Genomic DNA, 18,754 nt, shown 5'->3' with positions numbered 1-18,754 from the left:
ACCATAACGTTCTCTGCTCGAACCAGTATGATCTTCTATCTAATTCAAGTCAACAGGGGCACCCCCCCCCCCTCTTCGTTCGTCTCTTTCTCCAAGCTTCTGTTGTCGGCTAAAAAAACACCCTTTATAATAACTCCCCTCAATCCTAAATAATGATGTAGTCAACGTCTTTTGTAGGCTTTTTTCATAAGATGGGCCCAGACAATTCCACCCTAAATTTATTAGTTATAACGTTATGCATTTTTGCTTCACAACTAGGGCCCAGACAATTCCGATCCCAAAAATCGTAAATTTTGGGTACCGGTACCGGTATTTAAGGTAAAATTCGGGAAATACCGGTACCGTACCGTACCGTATCGGTACCGGTACCGTATCGGCCGAAAACTCAAAATCTTGGTACCGATTTCGGTACTGGTACCGGTACCAATCGGTACCGTACCGATTTTTGCTCATCCCTATTCACAACCCAACTCAAATGCTTGATTTCTTTGCTTTTTACTTCATAAATGGGCCCATGTCATGTGTGGCTTTTTTTTCTATCAAACAAAACAATCAAAATAAGTAAATAATTTTCGATTCTCAAATAAGATTCTTTACGTAAGATTTTAACTTTATTTGAACATGTATTAATAACCTTAGATGTATAAATATAAATCGAATTTCTTTGTCAAAAACTAACTGTCAATATATATAAGAATGTTGTTTAACGTCTTACTCGTTAGCTGTCAAAAAAAAAAAAACTTTATTGTAGCTCATTATCTCTTGAAATCACTAAAATCTAAATGTGAACCATTTAAAAATAATATTCAATAGAAACTTCCCTCAAAGCACTAAAAAGTGTACGAATTATTGATATAATAATATATATATTTTAGACCACATCATTTCTCATCATAACTCTTCCCAAGTCATTCTATAACATCCATCTTCTCTTTCTTACGCTTCATATATCTCGGAGCTTGTTTAAGCATCAAACACCTGCAATTATAAAAGAACTCAAAGTAATCGTGCTTGCCATATCTAAACTATTAAAATACATGAAATAACACATATATATACATGATTTATACGCGAACATCAACCTTCAATAAAATAAGAAGTCATTGATAATTGTAAACATATATAAACATATTAAACATGATTCTAATAAAAGATAATTAGAAATGGTAAATATAAATATAATTCTAATCATAAATTCAAACAAAAAGTAGCGTTACTTTTTAATTACTCGTATTGGATGATTATTTAAAACTAAAAATCAGAGAAGGATGGACGAACGACTGGAGTGGGGCTGTTGACAAGTAAAATCACGAGTAGTCAGCTAGACGCAGGTCATGAGGTACCAAGGGAGCGAGGTTGCAACGATTAGCGAATAAGCGAAACTAGGGTTGAAGAACAACAAGTCTGACAATCATTGATTACGATTGATGTTTTTTAAAGTTATTTTTTATTACATGTTAATTGAGTTAGCCTTATTGGCCCATTCTGTATAACTTTTGGGCTTTATATTAATATGTATATGAGATATTGTCTTATTGTCGCATTTTCAGTTTTTATTTAACAAATTTTATAGTTTTTTAAAGCATTTTATATTAAAAATTAATTAGTAATTTAGCTACATTTTTCATAATCAATTGGGCTTGAATATTAAAAAAAAAGATAATGGGTCCGTTTGTCGAAAACGAATGAGTTCCCTTGTTAATACGACATTATAAGCTATATATAAAACCGGAAAAAGACTGGGTATGGGTGAACCCGGTCCCTTAGGTGTGGCTCCATCATTGTTCTAAAACATCCCTAACGTTAAGTCGAACATCATATACGTGTGTAAGATACTAAAATGTATGTACTTAAAGTCGCTAGGCGGACCCTAGGCGGCCGACTGGGACGTTGGGTGTACTCGGAGAATACTTGGACATGGTAAATATGAAGAAAATTAATTTTTGGATATTATATATATCAATATATGTCAAATATCATAAGTTTACTAATAAGTGTAACAAAATAAGCGAATATCAATATAAATAAGAGAAAAATATTTATAAATAATAAATTATTCTAAAAATGGCTAATCATTAATTATAAAAATGATATTTATTCTTTAAAATTATAAAAATATGAATTATGTTTCATTTTTTTAAGTCAAAATTGACCCAAGTTCACTGATTAGATGTGATTCTGGCTAAGGTTAACCACCTTTGATCGATTTTTAGTAACTAGGCGGAGTTAAAGAAACTCGTCTCGACGACATACCTTATAATGAGTACTTGGCCTTATAAACCTACTTTTACAACATTGAGTTAAATAGAGTATCTCCGATGCTTCAATATGACACATGTTTAGATTTACAAACACCTCAAACAAATCACCCCAACTAAAGTGTATCAAGTTCTTTTAAAAGTTTGTAAATAAAAACAATAAACATTTAAGATGAGCTACATTCATATTAATTTTATATCAATTAAAGTAAACATTAAATGATATTTTATGGGAAAATTCCCAAAATAGGTATTTATGAAAAGAAAATTCTAGTTTTAGGTATGATTTTCAAACAATTCCAAAAATAGGTATTATAAACTAGTCGTGACAAGTAGATTGTTTTAGTACACGAGTAGTTTCTGGATCCAATCAAAACATGACGCGTGGCAATAAACTAACCGCGATGAATAATTTCGCTAACCATCTACTTGTCACGACTAAAGTAGTTGCATGCATCGTAAACAACAACCACGAGTACTGCATACATGTTTAAGTCGTGACGAGTAGATTAAAACTTTTCGAGACACGAGTAGTTTACTAAACTAAACACAACGAGTGTTTTGTTACAAAATTCATCAAACCGGTTAGTATCATCTAGTGCTTCCGGGGGTAATTTGGGAATTCTTTACTCCCGGGAGTATCTAAAGGTTGTGTTGGTAAACTTAAGGCCCCGGGGGCTGTTATGATTGAGTTTGATGAGATCGAGGCTTTAGGTAACTCGAACCATGTTAGAACGTCTTGTAGGATAAACGAGTCCTTTCGATGTCGTTAGTAATGTTTGTATGTAAACCGACAGGCGTTTGAGTTTTGGAGATACTTAGGGGTCCTCTAGCTTGTGGTGAAATCGTGCCTTGTGTCAAGTGAGTTCATAATGCCCCTTTTTACTCTTTTTAAGTTTTTGGGCTAGCATGCACACCTAAGCGATTTTGCTTGATGAACCATTTAAATTATTTTGTATGGGTTTACGTGTATAGGGTAGGCCTTGGGATGATGTTATTGTATGTTTGTATGTATGTTTGTGCATATATTATTCTATGGCCAATAATTGGCGATGTTATTTAGTCGTTATCGACTAAGGATGTTTACGTATGGCTACTTTGTGTTTGCATACGTTGGATGAGATGTTACGTGTTTGGGTTGTACGTATGCTCGACCCTGATGTTATTACTTGGATGATATCTGTAGGGATATACTTATATGGATGTTTATGTATACATCCATACATACATACATATATATATATATATAAGTATAATTACTTATTATTGATGATGGTCTAACTGTTGTATCCCGTTTTATTTTAAAACTCTTGGAATGATTATGATTATTATTATTTTAGATGTTAATTATTAAAACTTGAACTCAATCAGCTCAAGCTGACTTTGTGTGCATGTTAGTGTGAGTTTCAGGTTAGGAGGAGGATGCATTACCGCTTGGACGTGCACGAAGCTACTTGGACGGTGGAGGGCATACTTAGTCGAAAGTTTTAATAATGAACATTTTTCTTTTAAAGTATTATTAAATACATTGAAATTTGGTTTTGGACATAATTTCCGGGTTTTGGGAACTTGTTTTAATAATTATGATTTTCCGCTGAATTATACTCTGAATTGGTTATTTTAATGGAATGAACTGTTTTTGAGTTTAAGTATTTTTGTAAGTATTTTGTATGAATACCAACTGTAGGATTCCCGGGATTCGGGGTATTACACAAATAGTAATATCCTAGTTGGCCGAAAAATTTCCGCTAAATCAGAAGATGATGTGTCGGAGTTTGTTTGAAGAAAATCTTGAATACCGGGTTTTAATGCCGCAAGTATTTCCATCTGGACAATGTGTGTAATGTGTTTTTGATAGCGTCTCCAAAGTAAAATCTGACCTTTTTTTGAGTGATTTACGAAAGGTATAAAACTTTTCTCGTTTACTCGGTTTAAACTAGCATCACGGGTTGATTCTTTTAAACTTGCTAGAACCGGTGGTGTCATTTGGTTTAACATTTGGACCACTACGTTTATGTGTAATAGGTAGCAGTTGGTAAACAAAGAGAAAGCTCAAGTGGTTTTTCTAATGGTTAGGGATTTATAAATTATAATGTAGATCTTTTGGCTCTTTTTTGATCAGACTATTCAAGTTTTTTTTACCTATTGTGCCATGGTCTTGCCATGACAATATCTCTTGATTCATCATTGCCACCTAAAACTAAAACAATCACACTTTCACCCTTACTCTTGAAACTACTATATTTGTACTGGTCATAAATATGTCTCCCTCTTTTTATGGCTATCTAAGATTGATACCATACATGTACTAAAAATCAATAAAAGTGAGTATTAAGTACCGTATCGAATTTATTGGTATGAGCATAGGTATTGGTATAGTACCCACTTTGGTACCTTTTCATTTTCCTCAAATCTCGAATGATTTTGGTGCCGGTACTAGTAACAAAAAACCTTAATCTTTACAGGACACAAGTAGCAAATTGGCTAAATTGATATGGGTACCAGTTGGACTATGTGATTATAATCGGTTGGACCTATTATTTTTTACATAAATATGGAAGTTCTCAATAAAGCCTCTGCATATTCTGAACTGGCACCAAATTACCGAAATACCTCCCGTGACTTTAAAATTAAACAAACAAGTAATCAAGTTTCAAACAATTAACAAGAACAAATCACATGGGATTCAAGCATGTAACAATCAGCAATCTCATGTCATTTAACAGGTTAATTATCAATAATCGAGTCTGGTTAATCAACTAGTTAAACCTTAGGCATCAACAATCGCTAACACGCGACACGGGTTATCAAAGGGTCCCTACCAGCGTGAGTCAACTAAGGGCAATTGTATGCTTCATCATATTCAAACTAATCAATACAACCCTATGAACACGTATCACGGCAAAATTGGCAAACTAATCGTTTTGATTAAAATGAACCTAAACCGACCGAATGCTCAACAATACAAAACATCAGTGTTCATAGATCATAAATCAATAACTACAATCATTCTGTTCAAGTACATAAGAAAATACTGAAAAGTTACAATACTTTACATCCCGGGAATGACTTAAGATGAATCGGCCGCACATGATCTTCGATTTGTCTTCGATTATTGATTCAGGATGATAAACTACGAACCCCAAGGTGATTGGAGGTGATCCGGGGCTCCTAAAATCTCCCCTGTTTGTCCCCCAAATGGTTGGAAATGAAGATAATGGTCTAGGGTTAAGCCAATTTTTTTTTGTGTTTTTAATGTCCATCGCTTATCGCGATGGGCGTAGCCTTATGTTGTCGCATAATGTGACCAAAGAAAACATCACTTTTGGTTTCCTATCATCGAGAAAGCCAAAATTCATATATTATGTGTCATGTAACTCATTTTCTAGCCCATGGATAGTTTTACTTCTTGATCGCTTTTTACTTGTTCAGTTTTAGCATCGGCCTCAGGTTTCTCATCCTAACTCTTCCCAAATCATTCTTTATCATCCATCTTCACTTTCTTATGCTTCATATATCTCGGAGCTTGTTTAATCATCGCCCTAATGGCTCCAAATTAGCTCGTTTAAGCATCGAATGCCTGCAATCATAAAAGAACTCAAAGTAATCGTGCTTGCCATATCTAAACTATTAAAATACATAAATAACACACACACACACACACACACACACACATATATATATATACATACATGATTTATACACAAACATCAACCTTCAATAAATTACGAAGTCATTGATAATTGTAAACATATATAAACATATTAAACATAATTCTAATAAAAGATAATTAGAAACGGTAAACATAAATATAATTCTAATCATAAATCCAAACAAAGAGTAGCATTGCTTTTTTATTACTCATATTGGATGATTATTTAAAACTAAAAATCAGAGAAGGATGGATGGACGACTGGAGTGGGGACTATTGACGAGTAAAAACACGAGTAGTCAAGTAGACGCAGGTCATGAGGTACCAAGGAAGTGAGGTCGCAACGATAGCGAATAAGCGAAATCAGGGTTGAAGAACATGAAGTCTGACAATCATTAATTACGATTGATGTCTTTTTCAAGCTATTTTTTATTAAATGTTAATTGAGTTAGCCTTATATTGGCCCATTTTGTATAAATTTTTGGGCTTGATCTATACACGAGATACTGTCTTATTGTCGCATTTTCATTTTTTATTTAATAAATTTATAGTTTTTAAAGCATTTTATATTTTATATTAAAAATTAATTAGTAATTTAGCTACATTTTTCATAATCAATTGGGTTTGAATATTAAAAAAAAAAAGACAATGGTTCGCTTATTGAAAAAGAATGAGTTCGCTTGTTAATACGACATTATAAGCTATGTATAAAACTGGAAAAAGACTAAGTATGGATGAACTTGGTCCCTTAGGTGTGGCTCTATCATTGTTCTAAAACATCCCTAACGTTAAGTCAAACATCATATACGTTTGTAAGATACTAAAATGTATGTACTTAAAGTCGCTAGGCGGACCCTAGGCGACCGACTGGGACGTTGGGTGTACTCGAAGAGTACTTGGACATGGTAAATATAAAGAAAATTAATTTTTGGATATTATATATATGTCAAATATCATAAGTTTACTAATAATTATAACAAAATAGCGAATATCAATATAAATAAGAGAAAAATATTTATAAATAATAAATTATTCTAAAAATGGCTAATCATTAATTAAAAAATGATATTTATTCTTTAAAAAATAGAAATACGAATTATGTTTTATTTTTGTAAGTCAAAATCGACCCAAGTTCACTGATTAGATGTGATTGTGGCTAAAGTTAACTACCTTTGATCGATTCTTATTAATTCGACGGAGTTAAAGAAACTCGTCTCGGCGACATACCTTATAGCGAATACTCAACCTTATAAACCTATTTTTACAACATTGAGTTAAAAAGTATCTCCGATGCTTTTATATGACACATGTTTAGATTTACAAACACCTCTTACAAATCACCCCCAATTATAATGTATCAAGTTCTTTTAAATGTTTGTAAATAAAAACAATAAACACTTAAGATGGGCTACATTCATATTAACTTTATATTAATTAAAGTAAACATTTAAATGATTAGTTTACTTCTGAAACCTATGAGATTTGTTTTTAAAGAATGTATCCATATTTTATACATTAGATTGACAGAAATTGTATCAGATAGGTATTTTTTTATAAAAGGAATTTCTTTTATGTTTGTGATATCTTTTACATTAAATATGCTCTAATATAATTTTAATTTGATACTTATGTTTATTTTTTATGCTTAACTAATCTTACATTTCTTTTCTCTCTTTTTCATTCAAACCAACATTTTTGTTAAACTTAAAAAGTATATACTTTTTAATGGCATTTAAAAAGTATATAAGTTAAAGTTACTAATCAAACTAATTGCATTATCAACTCCTTCTTAGTTCAAGTATGTGTTTTTAAAGTTATTATTTAGGTTTCTTTCTTTCTTTTCATTTTTTTCCCATTTCACCAATTTATAAATATATATGGGAGATATGAGGGATGACTCTGGCTTGTCAGGGTTCGAGTCCTGATCTTACTCGGTTTTACCGGCTCCTCGCTGTCGTGCCGTTTGGCGGGCGTGGTGCTCGGGTTTTATCCGGGGAATCCCTCAATAGGTGGACCGCTAGGGGCTCCGTCCGTCCAGACTAGTGGCCGGCTCAGGCTACCTTTAGCCAATGGGGGCCGCGTACGGAGTACCCGACGTTACTTAGTTGGTCGTTCCAAAAAAAAAAAAAAAAATGGTTCAAGCATGTTTTTATTTTTCTTTTAGGCATGGTTTTTTTTCTTTTAAATGTTGTTTGCTATAAGTTTAATTTTAAGTTTTTTTTTTCTAGTAACTTCTTTTATGTGTTTTTTACTATTTAATTTATTTAATATATACAAAATATAAAATAATTAGTTATAAAAGATGTAAATTGATATAGATTAAATAAAGGGAAAAATACGTGATGAAGTGACGGTTTAAAATAAGAACGTATAACAACCACTTGAAAAGAAATAAATATTTTTACAGATTATTTTAAAATCTGATATAACATGCTAAATTAACGGCTTGAAATAAAAACATGTGCTTTGCAGTGTTGATGCTTTAAAAGCGGATCATAATAATCAGTGCAAAACACACATTAACTATAAGATGTAGTTTTGTTAAACACCAAATGGATTCACGTTTTCCACACAAGGACACATTAAAATACCTTGTATAAAACTTGTTTACTTCAAAAACCATTTTTTTTCCTTTTTTAAATTACACTAGACGAAAGGGTATATTAGGAACAAAACCCAAAAAAATAAGGAGCAATTTAAACAATAACCTAAACACAAAGGACCATTTTAAACCAACTTTACCAAAACGACGTCGTCCCAGTCATCTTCTTCTAAATCATATTACACAAACAACTCACTGTATAATAACAATAACATTCACCCCCAAATTGATTCAATTTCAAGACCAAAATGCTTTAAAACCCCCGAAACTGATCACCAAATCATGGCGTTTCACTTCCAATGTCCGATCACATGGTAACCCACTTCACAATTCATCAAATTCTCAAACTTTTTAACTCCAATTTCATATTTTTGATGTTTAATTGCAGTCGGAGGATATGCTACTGCAAGATGGGGTTTCCGCCGGAGCTGAGGAGTGAAAAGGCGCGGAATGAGTTTGCGTCTGTAGCGGCTAGGGTTCAGGAGTTGTTTAATAACCCGGGTTTGGTTTTCGGGAAGCCCGAAACGGTGCAGGTGCTTGTGCCCAAGGTGGGGTATGCGGCGGATGGGCCCGAGGTGATCGTGGGCGGTGATGATGATGTGGAGGAGGTGGAGGAGGTGCAGAAGAAGGTGGATGTTGTGTCGGTTGGAGCGGAGGATTATCCGCGGAGAGTTGAATCGGGTGATGTGAATTTGGTGAGTCAAGTTTTGGTTTTTGGATGTTGTGATTGTTGTGAAATTAGGTTTTTTTAATAAGCAGGTTATTAAGTTAGAAGTGTTTGCTACTTAATTTAGTTTTCGGTGTTGATCGCGCGCGAAAATGGTGTTATAAGATTTAATAAACAGAAATTAGGTTTTTTTTAATAATTAAATGATTTGATGAAGTTGAACATAAGCTGGTTATTAAGTTGGAATTATTTGCTGCTTAATTTGGTTTTCGGTGTTGATCGCTTGTAAATGGTGTTATATGTAGGAATTGTGTTTATTAAGATTTAATGAACAGAAATTAGGTTTTTTATAATAATTAAATGATTTGATGAAGTTGAACATAAGCTGGTTATTAAGGTGGAATTATTTGCTGCTTAATTTGGTTTTCGGTGTTGATTGCGCGTAAATTGTGTTATATGTAGGATAATGTGTTTATTAAGATTTAATAAACAGAATTTAGGTTATTTTTAATAATTAAATGATTTGATGAAGTTGAACATAAGCAGGTTATTAAGTTGGAATTATTTGCTACCTAATTTGGTTTTCAGTGTTGATCACGAGTAAATGGTGTTATATGTAGGAATTGTGTCTGTTGAGATTTAATAAACAGAAATTAGGTTTTTTTTAATAATTAAATGATTTGATAAAGTTGAACATAAGCAGGTTATTAAGTTGGAATTATTTGCTACTTAATTTGGTTTTCGGTGTTGATCGCGTATAATATGGATTATGTAGGATTGTGTTTGTTGAGATTTAAAGTTGTTTTCTTGGTATACACCAATACAGAAGTCTCTTTATCATGTAATGTATGGGATGTGGTGAGTCAAGTGTTGATTTTTGAATCTTGTTATTATTTGGTGTTTGATATGAAATTTGGTTATTCTAGTGTGTGAAAAAAGTTTTTTTTTTATGTGCAATTTAATGATTTGATGGATTTAGGATCATTTGCTAGTTAATTCGGTTTTCGGTGTTAATCCCGTATAAATTGTGTTATGCAGGAATTGTGTTTGTTGAGATTATAAGATGTTTTTTTGGCATACAGTAATGCAGAAGTTTTTTTAACATGTAAATTGAATCTTGTTACATGTTACGGTTTCATGGTGTTTGCATCTGAATTTTGAATCTTGTTATTATGTGCTGTTTGCTATGAAATTTGGTTGTTCTAGTGTGTGAAAATGTGCCTTTTTTCTGCTTTTTTTTTGGTTTTTAATTTAATAATTTGATGAACATAAGCAGGCTGTTAAGCTAGAATTATGTGCTACTTAATTTGATTTTCGGTGAATAGGTGTTAAACTGTCAATCGTGCTTAAATTGCGTTATACAGTGACGCAGAAGTCTTTTTTCCATGTTACACGTTAGGGTTTCATGGTGTTTCATGGTTTTTTGTTCGAATTAACTTGAAAACTGAGAAATGTGTTTTCTTTCCTGCTAAACCCTTGAAATAAGGTCTAAACTTTACAGGGTGTTTTCGGATCATCTTCTAGAACTGTGCTTAATGAGATCTAAAGTAATTTGCCACTTAATTCTGTTTTCGGTGCCAATCGCGCATACGCTATGTAGGAATTGTGTTTACTGAGATTTAAAGGTTCTTTTCCTTATATACAGTAATGTAACACACTTTCTATACCATGTTACACGTTACGGTTTCATGTTTGCATCTGATATATGGAAATCATGGTTCAAAAGTAACTTGATTTTTTGTTTGGATTAATGTTGATGATGCTTCATGATTTATAACTTGAAAAGTGAGAAATGTGTTTCCTTTCATGCTGAACCCTTGAATTACGGTCTGACCTGTATTTTTGGGTGATCTTCTTGCACTGTGCTTATTGAGATCTAAAGTTATTTGGTGCTCGATCAATCAAATATTTTCTCGATACACGTTATTGCCGTTTTGCTTTATCATGTACCGTTGATTAGTTTGCGCCTGATACCTGGCAATCTTGGTTCAAAAGGACGCTTGTTTTGTTGTTTGGACTTTGGGATTAATGTTGATAATGCCTCATGGTTTTTAGAAATTTGATACGCCAGTTATGGATGCTATCTTTATTAACTCGTGTCGTTTTGTGGTTTTTGGAATTTATAATTCTAGCTAAAGATTTTTCCTTTTAAGTTACGTTACTCTAAAATAGATCTTTTGTGTTTCTGGCATTCAATGTACCTGGTTCTCTTGTTATCTAATGCTTCCATATTTACACCACACAATTTTAATCATATTATGTAGCATGTTTGATAGTTTTAGTAAGTGATTATTTTATTATTCTGTACAATTTTTACCTCATATTTATCGATGTATCGATGATATGCCTTTTGATTATGTCAGTGATGAACAAGTTGCAAACTGTTAAGACTCGTGGCAGGACTTGGCTTGTTTTAATGATTAGGGTTTAGTAGCGGGCCTGTACCGTTTTAAAAATTAGGGTTTAGTCGGTGGCCTAAGTTGTTTTAGTAATTAGGGTTTTGTAATATGGTCTTTTCAAAATTATTAATTTTTTTTGCAAAAGGTTATAATGTAGTCTTGAAGCGTCATAAAGTCACATCTAAAACAACCGAGATAAATTTTTATTAAACGATAAGTTTCGAAACATAATCTTAATACACAATATGTTAGTGCACATTCCCGAACTTGAAACATAATGTCGCTTGTAGAAAAAAGGAAAAAAATATATCACTAATATGAATTTTGTTACAAGCTTTTATGAATTTCAAACCGTAATTTTTTAGCTTTATTAATTAGAATAATCAAACCGAATCTATATTATAAATCAGCTCTGTGATTCCACTACAACAATTTACTTTCTGCTACATGTTGACCAAAAAGGTCAAAACTTTATGAATCCTCATATCAATCTTCTATGTATTCAGGGATTGACTAACGATGCTGGTATAGACGATCAAATCCTCTCAAGTTCTAAAGTGTGGTGTCGCCTTTGCTTTTCTGGTGAAGATGACGGAAGTTATAGAGCCAAAAAGATGATATCATGCAAAAGTTGTAACAAGAAATATCACAAAAGCTGTGTCAAATCTTGGGCACAACATCGAGGTTTGACTTTCTGTTGACTAAATATAATTATCACGCTTGAATTTTGTACTTTTATAACCGACATGTTTTATTTTTCAGATTTGTTTCACTGGAGTTCTTGGAACTGCCCTTCATGTCGTTCATGTGAGGTACAGTACTTATGCTGCAATCGTTAACTTCTAGATTTAACTTTCCATTTTTATTAATCTATTTGCTGCTGATATGATTACTTTTTTTGTTTGTAAAATTAGGTATGCGGAAAAACCGGTGACCCAAATAAGCTTATGTTTTGCAAGAGATGTGACAGCGCATGTCATTGTTACTGTCAGCAGCCTTCACACAAGGTAAAATAAAAGCACACTTATTATTTCAATATTTACTTTTACATAAATTTTGCTTATAGTTACATATAAATTGTGCAGAACGTTAGCAGCGGACCCTATTTGTGCCCCAAACATACAAAGTGTCACAGCTGTGCGTCTACAGTTCCCGGAAATGGTTTAAGTGTCAGGTATTATTATTTTAAAAGCATTTAATGAACCTTTTTTAAGTGATGGTTGAACGTTGAAATTAATGTCATTTTCGTTGTATAAAAATTTGCAGGTGGTTTTTAGGGTATACTTGTTGTGACGCTTGTGGGAGATTGTTTGTTAAAGGAAATTACTGTCCTGTTTGTCTAAAGGTAATTTATATTTTAGTAGAAATATAATATCAAGTATACCCTTTTCTTTCTCATTACATTCCAGACTCGTATATTACTGCAAGTTTAAAAGGGAAGGGCATAAATGCCATAAATTTGAAATTGGGTGGGCTTATTATGCAAAGTTTTGATTGTTTATGATTTTTATGTGTTCTTGTATTTACAGGTTTATAGAGACTCTGAGTCAACACCGATGGTTTGTTGTGACGTTTGTCAACGCTGGGTGCATTGCCTTTGCGATGGAATTAGGTTTGATTTTGAATTTTGTTGATTTTTTCATTTGTTACGTTTTGTTTTTTAATTGTTAAAAATAATTCTGCAGTGATGAAAAATATCTACAATTTCAAGTGGATAACAACCTACAGTATAGATGTGCCACGTGCCGTGGAGATTGCTACAAGGTATGCCATTTTAGCAAAGTCTGATATGCTTAAAAGTGAAATATTACTGACTTTGTGTTTCTGATTTGACTTTGGATTTTTATTTTCACCTTGTTTTACAATTTTGATTTTTTATTCTGGTTATACTTTGCATTACAAATTTTGACTTGTATTTCTGATTTTGACTTTGTATTTATAATTGACTTATGAATTTCTGTTTTGACTTTGTATTTTTATTTCACTTTGTATTTCTAATTTTGACATTGTATTTCTAGTTTTAGCTTTGCATTTCTAACTTTGACTTTATTCTTCTGATTTTGACTTTGGATTTCTGTTTTCACTTTGTACTTCTATTTTGACTTTGTATTTTTATGTACTTTTAATTTTGACTTTGTATTTTTATGTACTTTCAATTTTGACTTTGTACTTCTAATTCTAATTCTGATTTTGAATTTGTATCTTGACTTTGTATATCGTTTTGACTTTTTTCAGGTCAAAGATCTTGAAGACACTGTTCAAGAACTCTGGAGAAGGAGAGATAAAGATGACCGTGAATTGACCGCCAGTCTAAGGGCGGCTGCAGGATTACCGGCACATGAAGAAATATTTTCAATTTCTGATGACGAAGACAATAGACCGTTAACAATAAACGAGCACACCCGTTCATTAAAGTTTTCTCTAAAAGGAGGAGTTGAAAAGTCCCCAAAAAGGAAATCTGCAAGCAAGAAAAATAATAAGAGAAAAGCATTCGGCTTACCGCTATTTGGTGGTCAACCCAATGCTCAGTCAACCGGTTTTATCACCAGTGATAATAACAAGGATGAAAGTAGCGAGCATGAAATCGCTGGAAGTTTGACCAACGCGGTATGGTCAAACAATGATGCCATCAAGAATAAATCCTCCAAAAAGAAATCTTCAAGCAAGAAAAATAATAATCGGAAGGCATTCAATTCACCCGTGTTTGGTGGTCAACCCGATGCTCGGTCAACTGGTCTCATCAACAGTGATAATAGCAAGGATGAAAACGGCGAGTCTGAAATCGCTGGATTTTTGACCAACGCGGTATGGTCAAACAATGATGTCATGAAGAAAACCGAAACCAGGAAAACTACCGATAAGTCCTCGAACTCTAAAGGACCGAAGCTCGTTATACATTTGGGTAGCCGGAACAAAAATGTCACAAACTTACATTCGGGTAATGAATCGAGCACTAACGGAGGGAATTCAGATCGAACAAGATTGAAAATAAGAGGAAAAGAAGGAAACACAATTAAAATTAAAAAGTTAAATCCAGAAAATGTTGCAAAACCGCGCGTTTTGTTTAAGAAAGGAAGTGATAATCATGTGGGCCAGGCGCAAAAAGAGAAGAACGCAGGCCAGGCTCAAAAAGAGAAGAATGCGGGCCTGAGTCAAAAAGAGAAGGAAGGAATTAAGCCATTGTTGAGGCTTAAATTCAAGACCCCGTATGCTGAGAAGGTGATGTCGTGGGCCCCATCATCGGGAGTAGATGATATGAGTTTGGTCAAAGGTCAACGGTCAAAGCGAAAGAGACCATCACCTGTTATGGATGCTAAGTCGGTTGCTGTAAGGGAAGATGAAGTTAGGGATGCTAAGCCGGTTTCTATTAGGGAAGATGAAGGAGCGAGTCGCTCGTATGGTGATGACGAGATCATGGACGCGAATTGGATTATTCAGAAGTTGGGGAAAGATGCCATTGGAAAGAAGGTGGAAGTTCATCAACGGTCCAATAGTACATGGTACACGCTCTAACTTCTACTTGTTTTACATTACTAGTAAAGTCGTCAAACCTTTGTGAGTGAAAAACGCCATTCGCAATTTACAAGTGTTTTAAAGCATGAGTTTTTTCCAATTACAATATGACCTCTCTAAACTTACCAATCATGTTATGCGGCTTATGCCATGTGGACCACTAACATTTTTTATTCATCTCTTGTAAAAGCATGGCATTTATAAAATTTTGAATGTACGTTGCAACATGTTTATTTTTATCTGCGTTTCGGTGTAAATCTCTTCAATACCGAGTTTTCATGATTATGTGCAAGTACTCAAAGCATTACCGCACAAGCCTTCAAAGCTACTTGAAGATTTCGTGTTTTTATATTTTATTTTTTTTTATTTCTTTTTGTCAGTTTTTTTTTGCCTTTCACAACCTTTAAAATGCAAGGTTTTATAAAATTCATGACTTGTTTATTTTTAGTGCTTTTCAAATATATCGTCGCGAAGTGTTTATTTTTATTTACGTTTCGAACACCTTAAGGCTCTAATTGGTAAACAGAACTATAACCGTGTAATGATTTTTGCAGGCACAAGGGTACTGTTATTAAAGTATATGAAGGGACGTCTATCATAACGGTGTTGTATGATGACGAGGAGCAAAGTAACGTCGATCTGAAGAAACAGGGGATCCGGTTTTATTCGGTGAAGAGGTGGCGTTAGTGATTTCGTTAATTGGTTAGGCTTAGGCTTAGGCTGATTAATTAACTTAATCTAGGTGAATTCTTGGTAAAGATTTATTATAGTTGAGGAGGTTCGTGGGTTTTGTTGTAGGCTTGTAAAAAAGCCCTTGTGAATTGGCTCATTGGTAGGCAGCATGGTAATTTTTTTTGTTAAAGAGTTATAAATTTGTACTTTTAGAGATTGTTTTGGTTGTTTTTTACATGGTTTTTGTCTTTTTGAAGCTAAAGAACAAAATAAAAGTTTATATTATTGATATAATTTTTGGATGGGAGTTAATGTTGTAAGGCCGGTTGTTGTGGTTTAACAAAATGGGAGTGAAGGATCTGAGTCAGCAACACTTTTGCGAGTGGAGGGGCGTGAAGGGTGGAGGTGCTTGGGGATGTGGCGGGTGGCTTTGACTTCGAGTTGGATGGTGGTGGCACCTTAGCGTTAAACCACAATAACCGGTCTAAAAAGGGATAGATTGGGATAACCTTTAAAAATAAAAGTATACGAATTAGTTGGTTAAACGTGCGAGTTTGACATGAAGCGATTTTAAAAACGGTTTTGGTAAATGTCATAATATAATATATATACAATTTTATATCTAAAATTTTATATTTTAAAATTAATATATTAAACTTGTTTTAAAGTATTTAAACGATCAGGACGATGGCAATGTGCTAGTTAGAGGTGGACAAATCGAGTTTTTCTAATACTCAGTTCCGGGTGTAACCCGGTATTGAAAAATCAAGTAATAACCGGGTCGGGTTTGGGTATTGTCTCTAAAAACAACATACCTTATGCATCGGGTTTGGGTCGGGTATAGAACATCGTATTCTAAAACCGGGTATTTGAATACCCTATTTCCGAGTATATTTCGGGTATAGATTGGTTTTCTTTAAAAGAGTTGCAATTTTTTGGGTATTTTTATGGTATTTTTTTAGGTCTTTTTTGGATAGTTTTGAGTATAGATCGGGTATTTGAAATACTCAGTCTCGGGTATTGGAAAAACCCGGTTCCGGATATTACCGGGTATGGATTTTGGTATTGAGATGCATACCTTATACGTACCCTACGGGTAGCGTCAGATAGTAAACCTGGGTATAAAAAAACCAGTTCTAGGTTTGATTTTTTATGCACCTCTAATGCTAGTTGATTGCTGATGGTTTTGGGCTCTAAAAGACTTGTATCCAATAAACAATAACAATGTAATTTGGGATAAAAAGCATAAACAATTTTTAAAAAATGAGAAACAGATCAGTGTTCTTACACAAAACATTATATAAAGAGATGTGACTAATGATTCTTGAATACTGTTGTAGATCTCTTGAATTTACAGTAATCAGACGTAAGTTAGGGGGTGTTTGGGATTCCTTATTTTACCTTGTTATAATTTTTCATTAAGTTAATAAGTTATAAGAGTGTAACTTATGAAACTTTTTCTCTCACAATATAAGCAATCCCAAACACCTTAATACTTTTCAAAAAGTTAATAAGTTATAAGTTGGTGAAAATAAGCAATCCCAAACACCCTCCTTAGTGTGATTCTTAAAAACAAAATCATGCTTAATTATAACTTTAACCTAGAAATTTTGAGGGGTCAAAGGCTTTGGACTGGCCTAATCGAACATGCATCATCTATTCATCTGATACCACATCTATCTTATTATACCTGGTATGTTTTTTGGTTTAACTTCCTGCTGCTATTGGAAACAGGTCAATATTTACTACTACCCAACTACGACCATAAATGTTGGAGAACTTGGCCTCCACTATCTAATTTGTGCACCAAAGGAAGTTGTGGAACGAATGTCACATCATTCAACGTCTAATAGCAATAGTAAAGTTGTCATGTGTCAATATGTTACATGTTTGTCTGTGTCTTAACGATATGGGATGATATTGTCATATCTTCCATTTTATCTTGTATATGTTTTCCATATTTATATCCCTTGTAATTGTATTTATATACTCTTGTACTTTATTTGTAAATTAACAAAGAATACGGGAAGCTTTCTTCTATCTCTCCATCACCAGAAATTATCGTTGACGGGAAGCTTTCTCCGAATCCAGATTATGCCTCATGGCTGGAAGCAGACCAGCGTGTCTTGCTTCTCCTTCAATCCTCGTTCTATGTCCGAGGTTCTCGGTGTCAACCCTTGAACATGCCTACAGTTGATGCTCTCCGTCAATTGAAAAAAGGTAATCTCTTCGTTCAGGATTATGCAAAGAAATTTAAAAGTTTATGTGATCAACTTGCAGCAATTGCTCAACCTGTTAAAGACATGGACAAGATGCATTGGTTTCTTTGCGGACTCGGGCCCGCATTTGAAAATTTCTCTACTGCCCAGCGGGCTATTTATCCACCGCCTGCTTTTCGTGACCTTCTTGCTCGGGCCGAAAGCCACGAGCTATTTATGATATCCTTGCATTGCTCGGCCATTCCTACAGCTGCTTTTGCTGCTCAACATCAGCCCTCTCGCTACCGTGGTTCCTCGTCTAAAGGTCGTGGTCGACAATTTTCTGGTGGTCAGGGTTGGGGTAAGAATCCTACTCGATGTCAGTTATGCAGAACTGAAGGTCATTATGCATATGCATGTCCTCAACTTCCTACTTTTCAACAACAGGCAACCACTTACTCTGCTGCAAATCTTGCAAAAGCCTTCACTCCGTTTGCAACCTCACTGATCAATCACCAGATTGGTGTGTTGACTCTGCTCATATGGCTCCCTCCACTGCTCATCTAGATCGTGCCCAACCCTATACGGGCCATGACAAGGTTGCTTTCGGTAATGGTAATACCCTTTCTGTCTCTCATATTGGCACCAAAAGTATTTCAAATGTTTCATTAAACGATATTCTTGTGGTTCCTCATTTATCCAAGAAATTGCTTTCTGTTAGTAAATTAACGGACGATTATCCAATTGACATCTTATTTTCCTGACAATATTTCAATATTCAGGATCGTCTAAC

At 33.9% G+C, this 18,754-nt stretch overlaps 1 protein-coding gene across 1 annotated transcript; it reads left to right on the top strand.

Annotated features, from left to right (window-relative positions):
• The first annotated feature begins 8,794 nt into the window (after window positions 1-8,794).
• Window positions 8,795-18,528, top strand: LOC143624760 (uncharacterized). The gene is made up of 12 exons (XM_077095306.1): window positions 8,795-8,826; window positions 8,901-9,207; window positions 12,085-12,262; window positions 12,341-12,390; window positions 12,493-12,585; window positions 12,664-12,752; window positions 12,845-12,923; window positions 13,108-13,190; window positions 13,264-13,342; window positions 13,814-15,078; window positions 15,646-15,773; window positions 17,783-18,528. Exons 1-12 carry the CDS (start codon window positions 8,795-8,797, stop codon window positions 18,526-18,528), a joined length of 3,129 nt encoding a protein of 1,042 aa, XP_076951421.1.
• The last annotated feature ends 226 nt before the right edge of the window (window positions 18,529-18,754 follow it).

Source organism: Bidens hawaiensis, unplaced genomic scaffold, assembly GCF_021521415.1.
Source record: "Bidens hawaiensis isolate Kalapana, Puna unplaced genomic scaffold, B.hawaiensis_p1.1 tig00003961_1, whole genome shotgun sequence".
Classification (NCBI taxonomy): domain Eukaryota; kingdom Viridiplantae; phylum Streptophyta; class Magnoliopsida; order Asterales; family Asteraceae; genus Bidens; species Bidens hawaiensis.
Note: the sequence above shows the minus strand (reverse complement) of the source record. Positions and strands in the feature narration are given on the sequence as shown.